The sequence below is a fragment of the Salvia miltiorrhiza genome, chromosome 8 (genome assembly GCF_028751815.1).
Source record: "Salvia miltiorrhiza cultivar Shanhuang (shh) chromosome 8, IMPLAD_Smil_shh, whole genome shotgun sequence".
In the NCBI taxonomy this organism is placed as follows: domain Eukaryota; kingdom Viridiplantae; phylum Streptophyta; class Magnoliopsida; order Lamiales; family Lamiaceae; genus Salvia; species Salvia miltiorrhiza.
Genome location: NC_080394.1, coordinates 55958576 through 55981692, shown reverse-complemented (window position 1 = coordinate 55981692; position 23117 = coordinate 55958576). Strand labels below are relative to the sequence as shown.

The following is a 23117-nucleotide window of genomic DNA, read 5'->3' as shown; positions in this document are numbered from 1 at the left end:
GTGAGTGATATTGAAACTAAAAGCTTCTTCCCTTCCCTGCCATGGCGGCGCCGCTGCTTCAGAAACCCTCAATCCAGAAGCTTTGAATCCGTCCATTTACAGGCAAGTCGTTTATCATTTCCCCACACAAGTTCTATTTCTATCAAACATGATTGCAATTGCACGCAGGAATCTCTCCTGTTTATGCATAAACCCTAATTCATTCCTCTGCAACTCCAATACTCATTTCTTCCCGTCAATCCATTTCTTCTCCACTTGGAGGGTGAAAAACCCTAACCCTGAAATCTATGATCTATTGCTCAACAAACACCAATTTCCTCCTGAATTAGCTTCAATAGCTTCATCGGGTTTACCTAAATCTAGAAGCCCCTTAGGAGTTGATACATTATTGTCATTCCTCAAAGAGAAGAGCTTTACGGCTACTCAGCTGCAGAAAGTCGTCACATATAATCCTCGAATTCTAGGGTTTACCATTGAGAGCATTAATTTCAAATTGAAGGTATTCCAGAGTTTGGGCCTTTCCCCCAAGGAGATTGCCAAGATAATATACGAAAATACGTCTATTTTACGTTCAAGTTATGAGAATAGGATCATTCCCAAATTATTGATGCTAAAGTGCTTGCTGGGATCCGATCATGATTTGGCCAGACTTTTGAAACGATGCAGCTGGTTTCTGGCAGCCGATTTGGAGAAAACCTTAATGCCAAATATGGAAATATTGAAGAGCTATAGCATACCAATGGTGCATATCCTTCATTTTCTCCATCTTCGCCCGAGATGTTTCGTGGTCAAGCCGGATATTATGCAGAAATCTGTAGTCAGGGCTATAGAATTTGGGGTCCCCTGGACTTCAGGCGTTTTTATCCAAGCTGTGAATCTTTTCACTCATACGAGTGAAGGGATGTGGGAAGTCAAGGTGCAAACGCTCCGCGATTTGGGATTTTCTGATGATGATATACTCACAATATTTAGGAAGCAACCATTGGTTTTCTCACAATCTGGGAAGAAAATGAAGAATGTCACAGAGCTTCTGCTTGCTACCGGTAAGTACGATCTATCCAGCATTGTCATTTGTCCAGTAGCACTCATGTGCAGTATGAAGAAGAGGCTTGAGCCGCGTCTGCAAATACTTAGACTCTTGGAAAGTAGGAGTCTGATTGAAAAGTGGCCAAAACTGTCAGCTGTTGCTACATTAATAGAGGATAGATTTTTTGACAGATTTGTTGAGCCTTATCGTGATGAGATTGGCGAAGAACACATCACAAAGATATATGTCAAGACAAAAAGAGATGAAACTTTGTAAGCAACGATTTTCGCCTTTGCAATCGGAAGCTCAAAGTTTTGGTCCCTGTCTTGATGTGAGTTTGAAAGCATACTGCGATGATGTGGCGTCGGAGGGCTGATGAACTTGGGGAAGGCCTTGAGCTAGCTAAAGAAGCCATGGTGATTCAAATGGATTGTTAGTTTATATTTATATTCTAAACTTTCTTATATTGGATGCCTTTTGAAGCAATTGCAGTAGAGTTGGAGGTGACTGGATTCAGCTGAGTTTGGAGGAGTGAATATGAATTTTTTTTTGTAGATCAGTAGGCGAGATATGCTGTTGTGAATCCTTGTGATTTTTGCCAGAATTTCTCAATTTCTCATTTCATTAATGGAACTTCCTTCTATTTCTCAAGACTTGTGGTTGGAAATGCTCTCATTTTGAGAGTGTTAATTGGATAAAATAAAAATATATGGTATTTATTTAAAGTTGAATTAAATTAGATATCTTATTATTGACCTACAAAATATTAAGAGACAAACTGTTGATCTACTACATTTATTTGAATTTTACTTAAATTAGATGTATGTGGCTGCAATCAGTTATTGAAAATATATTAAAAGAAAATGAATTAAATAATACATCAATTATGACTTCAGCTTTCAAAGTTTGAATACATTCTTAAATTTACAAATACCTTTTAATTTATTGAAAATTTTATCATACACAAGTTAGTTGGCATGTCATGCATTTTATCATACACAAGTTAGTTGGCATGTCATGCTCATACATATGACCATTCTCATTTGATGCTAAAATCTTTAGACCTTGGGTCGGCTGGATGTAACAAATCAATTGTAACATTTGCATTTTCATCATGGTGTATCAGTCCACTATAAATTACCGAAGCAATCGTCTAGCAATAAGTAATTTTTCCTTCATGATATATTTAAAAACTAAATATCAAAAAAATCATTATATAAATATTCTAATAAAATAAATTATATCATGTGTGGCGTCGTATAATCACTTCATTCTAATTTTCCTCAATTCTTATTCATTCTTATTTTTTTTTAATTTTAATTCAATTTCTATATCCAAAACTATTAAATATCTAAAATCATTATATTAATATTTTACTGATCAATAAAATTTTATTATATCCATACACGAAAAATAGAAAATACACAAGTATTTGTAATTTTGAGGTTGTAATGATTTGTAATATTATACTTCATAATATCCAACTTTGCAATTTCAATTTAAAAATGCACATGATTTACTTTAATATATATGACTTTGATGTTATTAATTCTATTTATATGTTTTAGATTTGAATTTCATAAATTAATTTTATGTTTAACGAACATAAAATTTGAACATGTTGCAAGTTATCTATAGGTTTGTATGATTATTCAATGGTGTAGGATTTTTATTAATAAGTTTATATAATTATTTAATAATTTTTAGATGTAAAGATTGATTACATATTTATAAATAAATAAGAATAAATTAGAATTGAAAATTGACATAGAATGATTTTTAGATAGTTAATGATTTTTTTAGATATTTTTCACTTGACCCACGGAAAAATATGTTTTAGAATTTTATTTTATGCATATTGATGGCCAATATTATAGTAGTATATATCTTTGTTTAATAGTAGTATGTATTTTTTGTGTTTAAAATTAAACGCACAATATATATATATACTTTAATGGCATGATGAAATTTCGCTGAAATAGAAAAAGATCAGTTTCAAAAAGTTGAATTTTTTTGATCTATTCTATTCAACAATATTATATCGAAATTCTCAAAAAGAAGAATGGTTGAGTTGGGGTTATTGGACTTTATCATTTGATAGTATCGAATTTTTCAAGAAGAAGAATGGTTGAGTTAGAGTTCTAGCATATATATTATTTATTAGATATCGAAATTTGTTGATTAAATTTTTTTAAAAAAATAAGAATGAATGAGAATTGAGGAAAATTGGAATGAAGTGATTATACAACGTATATATATATATATATATATATATATATATATATATATATATGGTGTGGTTCCAGAGAGAACTACATTATTTGTGAGAACGAGAGAACCATCAAATCTAATACATTCACTGTAAAAATTAATGCATTCGCTGTTAAAATTAATGCACTAAAAAAAGTAAAAAAAATGCTCCCTTCAGGATTCGAACCCAGGTTCTATATTCATCCAACAAGATGATGCATCCACCGTAGATCTTGATGATCGAATGGCTGAAAATGGTTCTCCGTTCTTTTTTTATTTATGGTTCTTTCTTGAACCTCTCCATATATATATATATATATATATATATATATATAGAGAGAGAGAGAGAGAGAGAGAGAGATAGATAGATAGATAGATAATAAACAAACTTTGTTAATCAATTTGCAACTTCAGTTTATACTATTCTATGTTATTTATTATATAAACGTTGTAATAATTCTAAAAAATTATTATTAGTTGAATACAAAGAGATGAAGATGAAATAGTATTCTACCCACGGAAAAATTAAAGAGATGAAGATGAGATGAAATAGTATTCAACACACGGATGAAATATTTGAGTCTATCTATATTTGACTCTTATTTTTCACGAGTAAATATAATTACTTGACCCACGGAATATTTATGACCAATATTATATAGTATCTCTTTGTTTTTGATAATTTCGAATTTTTCAAAAAAAAAAATGGGTGAGTTGGTGTTCTAGCATATATGTATTATTTATTAGATATCTATCGAAATTTGTTGCTTAAAAATTTAGAAAAAATAAGAATGAATGAGAATTGAGGAAAATTGGAATGGAGTGATTATACAATGCCACGTAGGATAGAGTTTATTTTGCTTTAATATATATAGATTGCCCATCGAAATTCGACGGAAATTAATTATTATATATAAATTTTATTTATAATTTTAACTTTTAAATATCCAATTAAAATGATTTTACTACTCTTTCTCATTTTAAATTTATAATAGTAATATTCGAAATTACTTGACTATATTTAAATTTATTGAATATCTAAATCATCAATATAAGTTGTTACGATAATTAATTATCCATCTCAACAAACACTGGGAACATTTTGAAATAATCATTTGCAATAAATAGTAAATAGTAAAATATTATCAATATAGAATATTTTATTTAGATTTTACTATTAGTGAAGTCACCCAAAAAAATAAATGTGGATTCATGAACATCTATATGTGTGTGTTATTAATAAATAGTACTCCCTCCGTCCCAAAGGAAATGTCCTCCTTCTTTTGGGCACGGTTATTAAGGATGCATAATCTGCCTAATCTAGTAGAAACTGAAATGATGCATAATCTGTCATTGAATCTTATATGCTGCCTAATCTAGTAGAAACTGAAATTTCCTTAATATTCTACTAGATTAGGCAGATTATGCATCCTTAATAACCGTGCCCAAAAGAAGGAGGACATTTCCTTTGGGACAGAGGGAGTACAAATAATAAAAGCTATACAATCTATATACTCATTTAACATATATATATTTTTACCCGTGTCAAACCCGATTAAAAAAGTAATTTTAATCCATTCTCAACTTAAACTCATGATAAGATGAAACAATTAAATAACAATTGAAAAACATAAAATATATTTAAATTCATGATAAGATGAAACAATAAAATAACAATTTATTTTTATAAATTTTTTAGTAGATGGGTGGAATTTGATTAGTAGAGATTGATTAGAGAATACATAGATAATTAGTCATTTTTCAACAAGGTTTTAGAGGAAGTGCATGAGGTGCAACGATTCCAAACTCTAGAGTTACACAAAGGTAAGATATATATGGCTTCTCGACGAGCGAGCAAGCGCCTCAAGTGCCTTGAGGTCAAAAAGTTGGAACGTGCTGCTGAACGTTTGGAAGCTCCAACTGTACCAAAATGTGGTAGAAAAAGAACTAGGCAGCCCCGTGTGCGTCAAAAGATTGCTCTTCAGAATTCAAATAACCCTTCACCATCTGAGCAGGATGAACATCATGAGCATCATGTTGCGAATTCAAATAACCCTTCGCCATCTGAGCAGGATGAACATCATGAGCATCATGTTGCGAATTCAAATAACCCTTCGCCATCTGGCAGGATGAACATGTTGAGCATCATGTTGCGAATTCAAATAACCCTTCCCCATCTGATCAGGATGAACATCTTGAGCATCATGTTGCAAAGCCTAAACGTGGTGAAAAGAGGAACAATTCTGTCTCTGTTGCAACATCAACATCTGGACAGTATCATCCTAACCCTAAACGTCGTAGGCTTGCACCCAATGAGGAGAATGCGGATAATGTTGCAATCGATGAGCTTGCAACATTAGAACATTATGATTCTAAGCCTAAACATGGTAAAAAGAGGAACAGTGCAACATCAACATCTGGACAATATCATGTTAAGCCTAAACTTGGTAAGCGTGCACCCAATGAGAAGAATTTGGAGAATGTTGCAACTGATGAGCAGAACGAGGATGGATCCAGTGAGCCTCTTTTTACAGGCCACTAGTCTACCACCCACGCAATATGTGTGGGGCAGTGGTGGAGCCAGAAATTTACATTAGAGGGGGCTAAACTTGTATGAGGGTTCGGGGACTATCCCCAAGCCAAATTCTATTATAATCTATATTTTTTAAAATATTATATTTAAAAAATAAAATTTTATAAGTTTTATATATTATTTAAAATAGTTCTAACAAAAATAGTAGCATTAAAATGAAGATGAAATTATTTTATAGTTGGAGCCTTATCAAATGAATGATCAAGATTTTGACAAAACATTTTTTTATCTAATGAACACTATTATCTCTTTAAAGTTTTCACCAAAATACCTATATATTTTTTCTTTTAAATTTTCTATTAGTGTAGAAAGAGTTTTTGGAACTTTTAATTACTTTTTATAGATCAGTATTTCACAACATATTTTTGGAGACATTAATTGGCTGTAAATCCACAAACTATTAGTGAATTTTGGTATTTTTTCAACTCTATAAAGTTGTAATGCTAATACATAAACTTTAGTCAATTCCGAAATTTGTCATTAATTTTAATTTCACCAAATCAAAAATGACATGACAAAATTAAAGCTGATATAATAAACACACATTATATTAATAAATGGACGAATAAATTTGATCAAATTCAGCCAACAAATAATTAAAATTTCAAACCAAAATAATAAATGATGTTGCCCCAAAAAAATAGAATTTACAACTGTAGTTTAAGTGGAAAAATATATATATTTTTTTTATCACTCTGCTATTATATAGATAAAATGAACTTTCAAATTCTAACACTATGAATAGGGTGAAAAAATTTAAAAATAATATTTTCAAATTCATGAATATTATAACATTCTATATTGAATAAGTTAATTTAATTACACAAATTATATTAGAATCATATACATCTAATTTGACTACCATATTTTAATATATACCCACACGCATGCGAATATCTACACTTGTAAGATCCGTGCTAGTTTTATATTTAAATTAATTACCTTTAAATAAAGAAATACACAATCATCTGCACAAATTATTAAAATTAAAATTAAAAATCTATTAATTGATACTAAATTAAGTTGATTAATTGATTTAAATATGGAAACTATTTAAACAAATTAATTATATATGTTAGTGTAAATAATAATTAAATTTATTTTTTTTATAAAAAAAAAACTAAAAGTTTGGGAGTGGGCTTCAGCCCACCCTAGCCTCCATGTGGATCCGCCACTGGCGTGGGGATCATTTTATTTTCATGATGAGAGCTTGATTAAATAAAATAAATTATATACGCATTAAAGTTATACAAAGAAGACAAAAAAAATATATTAGCTTCATAAAAAAAAAATTAGAATGTTTTCTTGTATACATAAAATTTGTTAATACACATTCTAACTTCATATCAATTTAATTAGAAATCTATGAATTGTTCTAGATAGATTGAACAAAGAAGTGGTTAGGAAAAATTCAAATTTGAATGACATAACCAAATAGTTTGACAGTCCAATAAGATTGAGGGTTAAGGGTTTAGGTCGATTGAACTAACTTAAAAATCAACTGAATTGATCTGATTAATCTAAATCTTTCTTATTATTTGATTTTCAAATGTCATACTTTACCATCACTCGTTAACAATAAATTCTCACATTATTATAATTTATACCAGTCCCTAATTAAAAATAATTTTTTTGCTACCTATGGGATTCGAACTCAGGACCATGAATTCATCCAACAAGGTGATGAATCAACCATAGATCTTGATGATCTAAGAACTGAAAATGGTTCTTATTTTATATTTGAAAAAAAGTGTTTTTATTTTAACTCACCCATATATATATATATATATATATATATATATATATATATGGGTGAGTTAAAATAAAAACACTTTTTTTCAAATATAAAATAAGAACCATTTTCAGTTCTTAGATCATCAAGATCTATGGTTGATTCATCACCTTGTTGGATGAATTCATGGTCCTGAGTTCGAATCCCATAGGTAGCAAAAAAATTATTTTTCGCAATTCATACATTTATATATATATATATATATATATATATATATATATATATATACACATTTATATATATATATAGGGGGCCGCTCCAATGAGACCCCCTAATTTTAGTGAGATCTAGGGCACGATCTGGTGCATTTATTTTAACAATCCTATGGTTGATATTGTATCTGGAGGGTGATTTTTTTTCGCAGGGTTCGAATCCTGGAGGGAGCAGAATATTTTAAATTTTGTTATTCATCAGTATATACGGCCCTGTTCATCAGTATATATATCTTATTCATCACGAATTTTTTAAATTTTATTTTTCATCAGTATATACATCTTGTTCATTAGATATACGTTTTGTTCATTAGTATTATATGTCTTATTCATTGTACTCATGTTACACGAAAAATAGGGGGTCTCACTGGAGCGCGCCCCTATATATATATATATATATATATATATATATATATATATAGAGAGAGAGAGAGAGAGAGAGAGAGAGAAAGGTTAAACAGAGAATGATAAACATGTAGAGAAAGAAGAATTAATCTGGAGCATCCAAAATTACAAATCCAAGGGCCGATTTTTTTCTGTTTATTTTCCTTAATTATAGCCGAAAAGGCTATATATGTAATTGTTCAATTTTATGCAATCCGTTAATTAAGATTTGAAGATCTGTAATTATCTACTTATTTTTGGTAAGATATTATACATCCAAATCTTTATATTTCTTTTATTTTAAACTTTGTCTGTTGTGTACAGAATATATGTTCACGTTAATCTTTTCATAATCTGTACAATATATTTAATTTTTGATGTTCGCAATTTTTTTTTGCTTATTCGAAATATTTTATATTAAATATGTTCTGTCAGCAAAAAATATTCGAATGTTCTATTTAAATGTTCGTAATATTATTAGGCTTGTTCGAAAAGTTATATGTTAAATATTTTATATCATCAAAAGATTCGAATATTTTAGTTTATATGTTCGTAATTTTTTTAAAGCCTGTTCGAAACATTTATGTTTAATATTTTTAAAATTCTTAATCATATATAAATAATATTATTCAAAAATATAATGCGTAACGAACAATCACAATTTTTCAATGAACAAAACAAAATATTTCAATGAACTGAGCACAAGTTTTAATCATAAAATGCGAAAAAAAATGTTACACTGAATAAAGTAATATTTATCATGAATATAATATAAAACGAACAATCATGACTTTTCAATGAACACAATACAATTTCTAGATGAACATAACAAAATTTTTTAAATGAACAAACATAATTTCTAAACTAACAGAACACAATTCTTCGATGAACATGAGTCTAGCTGGAAAATCAATCTAACAGCCACGATGCTTTGGTGGTTCAGCCGCCGTAATATATTATAAAACGAACAATCATGACTTTTCAATGAACACGATACAATTTCTAGATGAACATAACAAAATTTTTTAAATGAACAAACATAATTTCTAAACGAACGGAACACAATTCTTCGATGAACAGGAATCTAGCTGAAAAATCAATCTAACAGTCACGATGCTTTGGTGGTTCAGCCGTCGTAGACTCCATTGTGCGAAGCAGCATTTGATTCTACGAACACAAATATTGTGGAAGCTTTCTTTTTTCAGCAAACTTGAACGAATTGAACGAAGCAGCAACTTTTTCCCTGAAAAATCTGGAAATCTGGAAATTTTGGTTTTGAACTTTCAACAAACATATGTTGTGTTGTTCTCATTTAACAAAGTTTTAAAAGTAAAATCAATTTAAAGTGGTCGAGGTTGATTTGGCCAGAATCGAAATTGTTTGGAGAAGATGATGGAAAATTATCGGAATAATGAGAAAATTAAAATGACGCACTAGATCTGTTCAAAAGATTTCTTAAAATTGTGAAATAAATCGAAAATCCTACCTTTGTTGAACTTCGCCGCCGAACAGGAAAATCGTGATAACAGAGATCCTCACCTTGATTGGCGAGATGGGCTACAAGCGCGGAGGCGCTGCGGCATCAGGATGCGCCCTTGGACCAGCATCGACAGCGACCGTTTGCGTCGACGAGCAGATGCCGGCGACCGAAGCAATATTGCACTGTGTTGGCGAGGATGTGACGGGCGTTGCCGTTCGCTGCTGCTACTGATGGCGAAGAGGGATGAGAGAGGCGGCAAGGTGGCTGCACAAGGGAAAGGGGGAGAGATGGAGAGATTGGAGAGAGAATGAGAGACGGTTGAGGGTTGAGGAACGAAAAAGAGTGAGAGAATGAAGAGTGAAAATAGGATTTTCCGTTTTCACTCATACGAAAGTTACCCATATACCCTTTCAGTAATTTTTGAATATTACAATTCTTAAATAAAATAGGAAAATTCATTCAATATAAGCCGCATGATGCAGTCGTTTTAATGGATGAGATCTCTTCTTTATTCTCTATACATAGAGTCATTCTTTGTTTAACTTGACCCACCCTATATATATATATATATATATATATATATATATAATGAGTCACATTATACTGGAAAGAACCCAATCTCCAATTATATAGGTTTATTCAAAATGATCAAATGTGTTTTTTTCTATTGCATAGTTTTAAACACACTAATTGCCCTAAAAAAAATACTAATCAAACAAATCAGTTCACACAGAATCATTAAATTTAATCAAGTACAAAATATAGATGTAATTCTTCAATACCTTATATTAATAAAAACGTGACCAACTAAGTCAAACTTGATTAATTAATTTAATCAAAATAATTAAATACTTTATCAATTAATTTGAAAAAAAAATCTCGATATACAAAAGTAATAAAACTCAACTATATATCAACTAACAACTAATTATAATTAATCAATCAAAAAACAAACAACTAATTAAAACTAAATATAGGCAATGAGGTCTACCTCAAATGGCAAAGTTGAGGCATCCAAAAACTCTCCTTTGTGAGAGGTCTTGTGTGTGTAGTGGTCCTGTCTACATGCGATTATTCTCAAAAAATGATCATTTCAAATTTAACGATATTAAAATTCAAAATCACCATAGAAATATAGAAATATACATATAGATATGAATATTGAAAGTTATAATTGAATATACATATATGAATAGTTTTCTTTTTATTTTATTGGATCTACATATACAAAAACATCGCTTATTGGAGTAGATTATCATTTTCTTATGTTGTATTATTATGTTTTGGGAAAAGGTGCAGATGCACCCTTGTACTGGTAGCCTCTATAGCGTATAGCTCATCTTACTCAATGTGTGTGCAAAGAGGCCCCCGAAGTATTAAAAATAGCTCAATTACACCCTTTTGACCAAGCGGCGTTTTCCTCCGTTAGTCAACATTTTTTTTATTTTTTAATTAAAATAATGGGGCCCACCTTTTGCATTAGGTTCAGCAGTAGTGGAGTTTTGGGGAGGCTACTGTTCTGATCTCCATCGCGCAGGGGGTTAATTTCACGATTTCTGGCCACAATTCCAGGTATGAACAAAATTCATTCCTAATCAGGATCTACAATATGAAGTTTCAAATGCAAGTAAAATTTCTCCAAAGCAATGAAAAATCATTATCATTTACATCAGATGGGAAGAAGTATTTCCAAAAGTCATTGGTTCTGATGGGAGAGATAGGAGGAAATGATTACAATTATCCAATAATGCAAGGCTCAACTTTGGAGACCATCCAACCGCTCGTTTCGCTAGTCATTGACTGCATTGGCTCCACAATTAGTCGGTGGACGGAGGAGTGGTGAGAGATGTGAGGCAGAGTGGTGGCTTTTCGCTGCCACTTAATCGAAGCTCAAGAGAGAGGGAGATCCGTCGTGGTGTCGTCAGATTCTCAGCGAGGGGTTTCAGCCATGGTTGCGGCGCAGTCGTCGAAAATCGGGTGCGGCGATGGTAGCCTTGCGGCTGAGTCACCGGAATATCAGGAAGGAGAGGTGGTGTCTGGGGTATCGGGATTAGATGTGGGGGCGCGACTTGTGATCGTGTCACCGCCGAAGTATATAGAGGGAGCCGGGAGGAGGTCTGAGGGAGGCGTGCGACGGCGGCGTGGTATCGCCGGCGGCCGCTGCTGCAGCGACGTGGTATCAAATTCATAACTTTTCTTTATTAAAAGGAATTATATGTGTTTGTTTATTAAAGGTGGGTCCTACATTTTAATTAAAAAATATATAAAAAGTTGACTAACGGAAGAAAAACGTCGATTAGTCCAAATGGGCTAATTGATCGATTTTTAAGACTTCGGGGGCCTATTTGCACACACATTGAGTAAGGGGAGCTATACGCTATAGGGGCTACCACTACAAGGATCTGCACCTTTTCCCTTGGGTTTTTTCACGTTAATTTTGTTACGCATACTGTCAAACATAGTATAGGCATTAGAGGTTTTAGATTTTTCTCGAATATCTATATCTATATATATATATATATATATGTATGTATGTATATATAATTTATGTTGTAAATTCAAAATTAATATGTTTGCAAGTTCACAATATTATATGAGTGAAAATTTAAAATGCCCTACTCCTTAAGTTCTATAGTAAAAAATAAAAATGCTCTCTTTTATAAACATAAGCATTCTATGCCCTATTCATTAAATACCCTTTGATTTGATGGGTTTGTTTGATTTTCTGTGAAAGTCTTACACATTTGACCGATTTGACAGCCATCAATCATAAAAGTCAACGATTTGACAGCTATCAGTCAAGAGTACATGTGATCGGTGGGTGGCTAGATCATGCGTCCGCTCAAATCATTGACTTTTATGACTGATGGTTGTTAAATTTTAAGCTTCTATAAGTTTCAATTATAATATTTATGGCTTATATATATTAGTACTATATATAACATATACATATTTAATTACAACAAAGATATAGTTAAAAATGGAAAAATCAAAGTTACTATTTTTAGAAAACCGTTATTTGAAAAAATCATGCTGACTAATTGAATTAATTTATGGCAGTATTAATAGTATACTTTGAAATGTAATCAAAGATAATTAATTAATAATATAGTTAATCATTAAGTACTCAATACTATAATGTATTATTTACTAAAATTATTCTAAAAACAGAAAGTTGGAAAAATGAAAAGCTGAAGTTTCTATTTAAAGCAATCCGTAATCGTTATTATATATTATATAGATGTGGAGAATGGGAATAAATGTGGGCCAAAGAGGAGGCTTGCACCCAATGAGCCGAATGTGGAGAATGTTCAAACCAATGAGCCGAACGGGGATGGATCCATTGAGCCTCATATTACAACCCATGTGGAGAATGGGGATGAATTCTGTGTGATTCTCCTGTTAGGGATGAATGCAGTGAGTCTCTTGATGCAACTGAGGAGAATGATAATACATAGAAAATAGCATAAAAAGAGGCTGAACTTAAGCTGCGAATAAGATCGATCTTACGCAGGGGCGGATCCAGGATTTGAGGTTAGGGGGGTGAATTTATTGATCTACGACGCATGTAGACACGGGGGTGCAAATTTTTTTGAGAATTCCATACACTTCATTTTCAATCACTTAATATAATAGATAATTGTTTGCAATTCAATTAATTCAAGAGTTTAAAATTATTTAAGGCCATTATCTTAGGGCTATTTGCAAAAATAGGCCACTATTTTTCGGACTTGCAAAAATAGGCCAATTATTTTAGTTTTTTGCATTTTTAGGCCATATTTGAGCTCAATTCAGCATTTATAGGCCATTTTTTGGGGTCAAAATGTGGCCCAAAATAGCCTGATTGGGTACACATGTGGCCTAAAAATACTAAAAACTAAAATAATTGGCCTATTTTTGCAATTCCGAAAAATAGTGGTCTATTTTTGCAAATAGCCCTAAGATAATGGCCTTAAATTAATTTAAACTCATTAATTCAACATCAAGTAGATTGAAAGTATACAAAAACATACTTTTATGCATTCTTTTAAAAAAATATATTTCATTTTCTAAACAAATAAACTAACTTTCATTGTTAATAATTACTCTCTCCGTCCCAATAAAAGTGGCCACATTTCCTTTTTGGGTGTCCCATTACAAGTGGCTACTTTCTAAAAATGGCAAAATTTTACTTTAATTAAGTCAACAATTACTCACTAATTTGGTCAATAATTGTAGGTCACTTTCTAAAAATGCCAAAATTACTCACTAATTTGGTCAACAATTGTAGGCCACTTTCTAAAAATTACTCACTAATTTTGGTGGGTCACACTCAATTAAAACATAACAATCTCCTTCTTAATCTCCGTGCCCAAAAAAAAGTGACCACTTTTATTGGGACGTAATTTTACTTTTAACTTTGGAATGGACTCAAATTCAACATTAAAAATTAAATAAGAAAAAAATAGGATAAAAATAACATAAATGTAACAAATCAATGTACAATTTCAAAGAATTAATATGGATAGTTGGATATACTATAAATAATGTATTATATTTTTTCTTCTATTTCTTATTTATATACTCCCTCCGTCCCACGAATCTTGACACGTTTTCCTTTTTGGGCCGTCCCACGAATCTTGACACGTTTCCTTTTTTGGTAATAATTATTACCTTCTCTCTCCTACTTTATCACATTTATTATATTCTCTCTCCTACTTTATCACTTTTATTACATTTTCTCTCCTACTTTATCAATTTTATACTTTATTAATTACAAACTTAAAACACTAATCTACAACTCCTTAATTCTCGTGCCGAATCCAAACGTGTCAAGACTCGCGGGACGGAGGGAGTACACATATACATATATATAGATATATAAAATAAAATAAATTTCTATATAAAAAAAAAAAATTGGGAGGGGCTTCGGCCCTCCCTGAATCCGCCACTGATCTTACGTACGGATGGATTGCAATTTATTGTACTTCAAGGTGCCCTGAAGGCTCTCTTAGAAGATTTTCCTACGAAAGATTGCCCCATTACAGTGTATGAGCTTGAACAAAGAATCAATAGATTTGGGGTGGAAAATTATGACACACAGTCATTGATATTTAACAATGATTGGGTTAGTCGACTATCTGCTTTCGGAAAGAATGTTCAATTTCACGCTTTTTTTGAAGATGGATCTTTGTATTTGAAGAAAAACCGCTCCACAGATAGAGATGGAGATGCATTGTGAGTTTTTTATTTATTTTTCTACTAATCTATTTTGTGTTTATTTTATATTAATCTTTTTTTAGAATGAGCATGACGCTCTCTGAAAATACTCTCATTTTAAAACCCTAGCTGTCGTCTACGGTTTTTCCGGCGCCGGACGTCCTTCCTTCCGGCTGCTTTGGGATGGCATCTCTGACAAGGGTTCTTGTTGACTCACCTAGGGTTCTTACTAGGGTTTTGGATGCGCCTGCTGATAATCATGATCAAATGCCGTCTGCTGCTAACATCACGAAGGGGAGTACCGAGAACACTCAGGCTCTCGTTCAGAAACCTTCTTATGCCGCCTTCATGGGTCCACGTCCGCGGCGTAAACCCCATATCCCGGCACATAATTTCTTTGCCCTAAAACCTGAAAAGAAAGGGGATGAAGTTGCGCTAAATATTCCTTCATCTATCTATCAGAAATAGGTTTCTGAGTTTCAACACGCTCTTATCGGACGTCTGCTGCTGCGAAAAGGGGATAAGCCTCGTCTTAACTTGGAGTTGAAAAATGAACTTCACACCATGTGGGATATTCAAAATAACTGGAATCTTATTCCGATGGGAAAATGATATTTTACTTTGAAATTCTCAAGCGTTGATGATAAGGCGAAGGTCAAGAAATATTTGATATGGGAACTTTTGACAGGCACTATTCGTATTCGTGAATGGGTTAAAAATGTTTGATCCTTACCGGGAGATATCTTCTTTATGCCATGTTTGGGTCGGAATTTATTATTTATTGGTTGAATGTTGGTACCCGGAAATTATTACTGGAATTGGACATCATATTGGACTTCCTCTACATATCGACTCGGCTTCGGCACATGGGGAATTTGGACATTTTGCTCGCTTGCTGATTGAAATTGATCTCTCACTCCCTTTGCCTGAAACGCTTCTTGTTAATTGTGATGAAGGGTCTTTTTATGTGGAGTTTGGTTATGAACAACTTCCCCAATATTGTTCCAAATGCAGAATCACTGGGCATTCACTTGACAAATGCTGAAAAGGGGAGGCTGCCCATAAGGAAGCTGCTACGAAAGAGAAAACTATCGGCAATAAGACTGATAAGGAAAATGAACCTGGGAAGAGAGGTATGGACCTTGTGAAAGAACCAAAGTGGAAACCCAAAGAGTCTGAGGTGGAATACCAAAGTACCAATAATTTTGCTTGTCTTTCGGAGAATGAGGAGCACATTGATCAAGGGATTTTATATGGTCCCGATTTACTAGACAAGATTTTGATTAGTAGAAATACGAAAGGGTATGATGATACGGGAGAAGACAGGAGCAGGTTACCAGAACGCAGGATATGAAGTCTAATTCTTCCTCGGAAGAGTACATCCACAAGAGATTGAGTACAGCTATCACTGCGGGTCAGCAGCCTCGAAATTACACGGTGGAGAATTCTACCTCTCCCAGTGCCCGATCAATGGATAACATTACAGCTCGGAGTTGGGCTGCAGACATGGAATCGGGGGAAACTTCGACAAACTGCCTTTAGTTTCCATGAATTTATTAGTTTGGAATACCCGAGGGCTCTCGGACGAGTCTAAACTAATTCTCAAGGAACATTGCCGTTCCTTTTTCTCCTATGATCATGGGTATTCTAGAGCCCAAGAGGAAGTTCCATAAGATTCCGGATGGTTTTTGGCGTTCTTTAAATCTTATTCCTTGTCTTCAGAATTCTCGCCTTAACAGGATATCTAATATTTGGATTTTTACTCATCCTGATGCGACTACTAATGTTATTCTCACGTCTGAGCAGGTTGTTATTGTTGATTGCGTCTGGACTCGCTACACTTTCCGTGTTGCCATCGTTCATGGCGCTAATTCAAATGTTCTTAGAAGGCAGCTTTGGGTGGACCTGTTAGAACATGGTATAAACATATTTGTATAACTAGAAGACATGATTAGGATGTTGAATTGTTTGTGTTGTATTGCTTGATCTTGTTTCTGTGAATTACATCTACCCTTTATAGGGTTAAAGAGCAATATACAAGGAAAGTTACAAACTAGGAAACTCTAAATAATTGATCTTCATTTGATCTCCAATCAATGTAAATGATTATTTCCTTTCCAACAATCTTGATTTGATCTCCAATCAATGTAAATGATTCTTTCCTTTCCAACACTCCCCCTCAAGTTGAGTGACGGGATTTTCGATGCTCAACTTATCGAGAACTTGTGTAAAATTCTTGGTATTCACAGCCTTGGTTAAAATATCAGCGAGTTGATTGTTTTGTTTTTGAGATGATTATTGCTCCACTGAGGAGAAAATGAAGAACGCCGTAGAGCATCTGCTTGCTACCGGTAGGTACAAGATATCGAGCATTGTCACTTGTCCAGCAGCACTCCGGTGCAGTGTGAAGAAGACGCTTGAGCCGCGTCTGCAAATACTTCGACTTTTGGAAAGTATGAGTCTGATTGAAAAGTGGCCATCTCTTTCAGCAGTTGCTAGATTACAAGAGGTTAGATTTTTTGACAGATTCGTTAAGCCTTATTGTGATGAGATTGGCGAAAGAACACATCACAACGATATATGTCGAGGACTGAAAGAGGCGAAGCTTTGTAAGCAACGATTTTCGTCTTTTGCAATCGGAAGCTCAAGGTTTTGCTCCCTGTCCTGCTGTGAGTTTGATGGCATAGTGTGATGACGCTAATAGACAACGTTCATAAACCGTTGTCTATTAAGAAATAAACTGTTGTAAATGAGAGTATTGTCTATTGAAGGGCGGTCATAGACAACGGTCGGATATCCGTTGTCTATTCTCTAATAGAGATAGACAACAGTGTCCTGATCGTTGTCTATCAGAGAATAGACAACAATTGGGCGTCCGTTGTCTATTCTCTTACTGACAATCATTATCTATATTACAGTTTTTATTTTATATTTATATTTAAAATTTTCTGCTTTTTCAATATATATTTCAATAAATCTAAAAACATAATATTAAAAGCCAAAATTACATAAATTAATAATAGAATTCATACATTAAAATCAAACATCATCCTATTGAAACATTGTTCATCATCCTATATTACATTGAAACATTGTTCATCATCCTATATTACATTGAAACATTGCTCATCAAGCAAACTTAATTGAGGCAGTAACTAGATCAGTTTCTATTGGATGCCCAGTCGCGACTGTGAGTTGGCTAAAGTAAGCACAACATGCTCACGTTGATTCCTTATATTGTCTTTCTGCAAAAGGTAAGTCAAACAAGCCAAGGACTAATGTTAAAACAAAAATAGAAGCCATAAAAGCAATAAATATAAGTCAATGAGCAAGCACTGGACATTGGTTTAAAAGATGAACATGCTTCACTCATTTAGCAAATCTCTACATGCTTAAAAGTTAAAACAACTACCAACAGATGACGATTTTCTATAACATTTTGGCTATCAAAACAATTGCTATTGGTTATAACAGCCCATTTTGAACAAATAAACTTGAACTAGTTAGGCAAAAAGCTCATATTAACAAGTAATGCAGGTCAAAATATGTATAAGGAACGTCTACCTTAGAAGTTAAGAAAGCCGAAACAGCTCAAAAAGCTATCACCTAACTGGTTCTCTAAATTAATACTACTATTTCACTCTCATTGACTACTTCCAATAACAAAATTGACGCAAAATTGACACGAATTACATGAAGATTAAGCGAGAATTCGATAATTCGAAAAATAAAAAGGCAAAATAACCTAAAGCCCGGCGCGGGAAGAGCGAGTGATGGGTTTCTTCTTGTCCTTATCCTTGTCTTTCGAAGTCGGAGTTTTCCCCGTCAACAACCCATTTTCTCCTTTCCCTGACATTCTCTACCTCACGCAGATCTGAGAATTACACAGAAAATTCAATTGAGAATTAATATGAGGATACAAGAATACAAGAATTTGGGAATAACAAACAAGAAGAATTAACCAAGTGGAAAGTTCTAGGATATATACTAATCTTGAACTCTATATTAATAAATAATAAGGTAAGTGCAAATAAACAGGTAAATAAGCAGAGACAAAACTAGTAAGGCCCTTGTGTATAGGCAGTAGAATCTAAAGTTAAGCAGATTCTCCAGTACTTGGACTTTAATCAGTTGCTCAAAACTTAATAAAGCTGCATTTTGGACCAAGCTGGGGGTATAATCCCAGTCGAACTGAGCTCAGAAAGTGAAAGAATGACAGAGGCTTCTTCCAGTTACCAATATCGGCATAGATATTAAATAAATCTCTAAGCACAAATTTAATAGCTTTTACTTACAGCCGAAGAACTTAAAGCAAACATGGTTAATAATCCACCTACTTAAGCATATTGTGCTCATCATTTGTCATAGCACCACCAGAAGGTTTGCAAATTTTGGCTATTCTATCAAATACCAAGAGAGAAATGCTAGAATCAAACAATCTCCACCTGACCATCATCGGTAGGAATAAACACAATGTGCACATTAAAATCATCATCAACTTGAGACCAAAACAATGAGAGGGGATTGCAAACGAACCAATTTGCGGCGTTTCTCTCGAGGGGAATTGAACTTTCGGATGGTGTTCACGACGACAATTTGAATCCATGGGAGCGAGATCTGCCCGACGCGCGGCGCCTCTCCCATCCACCAACTCCAAACCTTCCTCACTCCGCCTCCAAACCACCAAAAATTCCTCCACCACCGTCTGCCAAAGAGGGAAATGAGAAGAGAATTTCAGTTTTTAAACAAAAAGGGGAACGAAATGAAAGGAATTAGAAACTAAAGAAATATAGGGTTTTTACCAAGGCAGACGGACGGCGGCGGCCGCGACTCTGCTGCTGTCGGTTGAAGATTTGAAGGGGAGAACGAGCGGTGGCGGCGGCCGGAGGAGGGCTGCTGTCGTCCGCCGAAGTTTGTTGGAAAGAGAGAGAGATTTTGTCAGATCTGGGGGAGAGGAGAGTGAGGACGGCGGGGACGGCGGCGCTAGTGTCGTCGGTAGGAGTCAGGAGGGGGAGGCGGCGTGGCTGGCGGCGGCGGATTCTGTGGGAGCCGTGATTGGGGCTAGGGCTCAGACGGCGGAGGCTCTCACCGTCGCCGATCTAAGTCAGAGGGGTAAAGGAGATGAGGCGGTGATGCCGCCGAGAGAGAGAAGGGAGAGCCGGGCGTGTCAGCGGCTTATCGCCGTTGCTTTGCCGGGAAGGACGAGCGGCGGCGGCGACTCTGCTGCTATCGCCGTTGCTTTGCGGGAAATCTGAGAGAGAGAGCTGAAATCTGAGAGAGAGATAGTGAGATGGGAGGGGGCGCGGCGCAGGAGAGATAAGGGGAATAGGGTTGGAGTTGGGTTTGTGTTGGGTTTAAATGTTTAATATGGGTATAAAATGTTAATGAAGAGACAAAAAATAAAATATTTTTAATTTTGTTTTTTTATAATTTATTTATTTTTTATGATTTTTATATCATATTAAATATTTTTTTCATTAATTTAAATTTAAGATGTAGTATTAAGTATTTTTTTTATGAATTAAATTTGATGATGTTCTTAAAAAAAATTAAAGAAAAAAATAGTAAAAAAAAATTAGTGAAAGAAGAGAGAGAAAAATGTAGGAAAAAACTCCTCTTTTATAGACAACGATTTTTCCAAGACCGTTGTCTATGACCGCCCTAAATAGACAACGATTTTTCAAAACTGTTGTCTATAGTTATAATAGACAACGGTTTTCAGACTCGTTGTCTATGACCGCCATATATAACCGCCTTAAATAGACAACGGTTTTTCCAAAACCGTTGTCTATAGTTATCATAGACAACGAGTTTTAGATTCGTTGTCTATGACCGCCCTAAATAGACAACGGTTTTTTCAAAACGTTGTCTATAATTATCATAGACAACAGTTTTAGAAGCATGTTGTCTATATTATGTTGTCTATGAGCTGAATTCTTGTAGTGGGGAGGCCTTGAGCTAGCTAAAGAAGCCATGGTGATTCAAATGGATTGTTAGTTTATATTCTAAACTTTCTTATATTGGATTTGCATGGCTTTTGCCAGTGTTTCTCAATTTCTCATCTAATTAATGGAATTTCCTTCTATTTCTCAATACATGTGGTTGGAAATTCTCTTATTTTAAGAGTGTTAATTGGAAATGGCAGTCATCAGAAATCCGGAAGATGTCACTATTTTGACAGCCACCAGCTGCACCAACAGATCAGCAGAAAGGCTGAATGAGAAAGGTCGAGATTCTAACAGCATGTCAACGTTCTCGAATCCCCATTAAAGGATCTCAGGATATGCTAAGGCTATAAATCCAACAAAGCCAGCATAAAAGATGTGCACTTCGTTAAGCCAACCGAGACAGAAGATAGAGTGGCAGTTCTGAACTGACAAGAACAGGAGATTAAAGATTAAATTAAACCATTATTCAATCTTTTTTTTTTTTGATCGGGCAAAGTCATGTTAGATGTAAGTAATTAGTTGGAGAACATTATATTCCATTTTAAACAAGTTTTTGAGAAAGACCTTTTCTTTTTATCTCCTAATACAAGTTTTTGCCATCTCTTTTCTTTAAACTGTAAGTGTGAGAATGAGAACATTATCATATTACTATAGTTTCTTAAAACATAAAAATAAGTAAGCGTTAGGATACATAATAAACATTTATAAGGACTTCATTGCTGTTATAATCCAAAAAATTCCAATAACAAGATAAATATGAAGGTCATAACTCTGGTCATGTTATTAAGGAACATTGATCATTCTCAAGGAGTGTGTGATATATAGAACACATTTGGTGATTACAAGACTTTGTAACCACGTGTTGGAGGCTAAAATATTAATTAATCAATACAAATTCTAGCAAAAAAGTGTTGATTTCTAGAATGCATCTGATTACATCTGATCCACGACTTCCATTCAAGTTTGCATAGTGACAATTTCCTCTTATTGTTTTGTATATATGTGCCATAACAATCAACAAGAGTCAATGATAATCTCTATCACACGTGAAGCTTTTTCAAAAGAAACTAGTATTCTCTCATGATCAACTTTACGTTGCTATTTCAAGAGTAAAGAGTCGGAGTGGCTTGAAGATTTTAGCATGTGATAAAAGATAATAATAGCATATCTAGTACAATGAATATTGTCTACGAAGAAGTTTTTCAAAACTTATAAATTTACTAATTTGTATTACCATGCTTTATTTAATACTAGCAGAGATGACGTGCGTTCGCATGTAAAAAATAATTATTTTAATGAAGAAATTGTTATGGGTGTAAATTTATATTTTATTTTATAGCAATATCTATCATTTTAATGTATTTTTTGAATCAATTATTGATTAATATTTGAAAAGTATAATGTTATAGAACTCATAAAATTAAAATAAAAATTTAATTTTATTTAATTAAACATCACTTAATTTTTTCTTCATATTTATTTTATAGGTTTCTTCTTAATTAATTTTAATTCCAAAGATTCTAGCAAAATTAAAATTTTAATTCTTTGTATTTTTTTAATTCTAAATTATTAAAATTATATAATAAAAACTAGTAACTTATATGATGAAGAGTCCTAATGGAAACTACTACTTAAATAACTATTAAAATATAAAGGATAAACCATAATATATTTATAGATATATTATATGTATAATATATTAAATTACACAATTGACCTTGAATTAAGTATATATATGAGGGATATAATAGGCAAATCAAATTTTGTAAAATAAAGCTCTTTTATAATAGGTATAGATTACAATTATCATTATTATTATTATTATTATTATTATTATTATTATTATTATTATTATTATTATTATTATTATTATTATTATTATTATTATTATAGCACCCTTATTTGTAATAGTATAATTAAAAAAACTATTTGCTTAGTTAAAGGTTATGTGTTCTCTTCCAATATAACATAATAATTTTTATTTATTATTTTAACACAATACAATGTTAATTAATACTACTATATAATTAATTAATGTTATAAAAAAATTACAATAATTAACCCCGTGCATGCGCACGTACGGGTGGAATTAATATTAGTTGAAAGGAATAGCAACAACTTTTGACCTTAAAACTATTTGCCATAGATGCTTGGAAATTGGCTTGAGCTACAATCAGTGGCGGAGCCAGACTTTGAGTTCAGGGGGGTCCATTTTTTTTTTAATAAAATAAA

At 33.1% G+C, this 23117-nt stretch overlaps 1 protein-coding gene across 1 annotated transcript; it reads left to right on the top strand.

Annotated features, from left to right (window-relative positions):
• Positions 1-2: 2 nt before the first annotated feature.
• LOC130999361 (uncharacterized) lies at positions 3-1678 on the top strand. Its single transcript, XM_057924890.1, has 2 exons — positions 3-1043; positions 1219-1678. Exons 1-2 carry the CDS (start codon positions 149-151, stop codon positions 1401-1403), a joined length of 1080 nt encoding a protein of 359 aa, XP_057780873.1. The 5' UTR covers positions 3-148; the 3' UTR covers positions 1404-1678.
• Positions 1679-23117: the final 21439 nt, after the last annotated feature.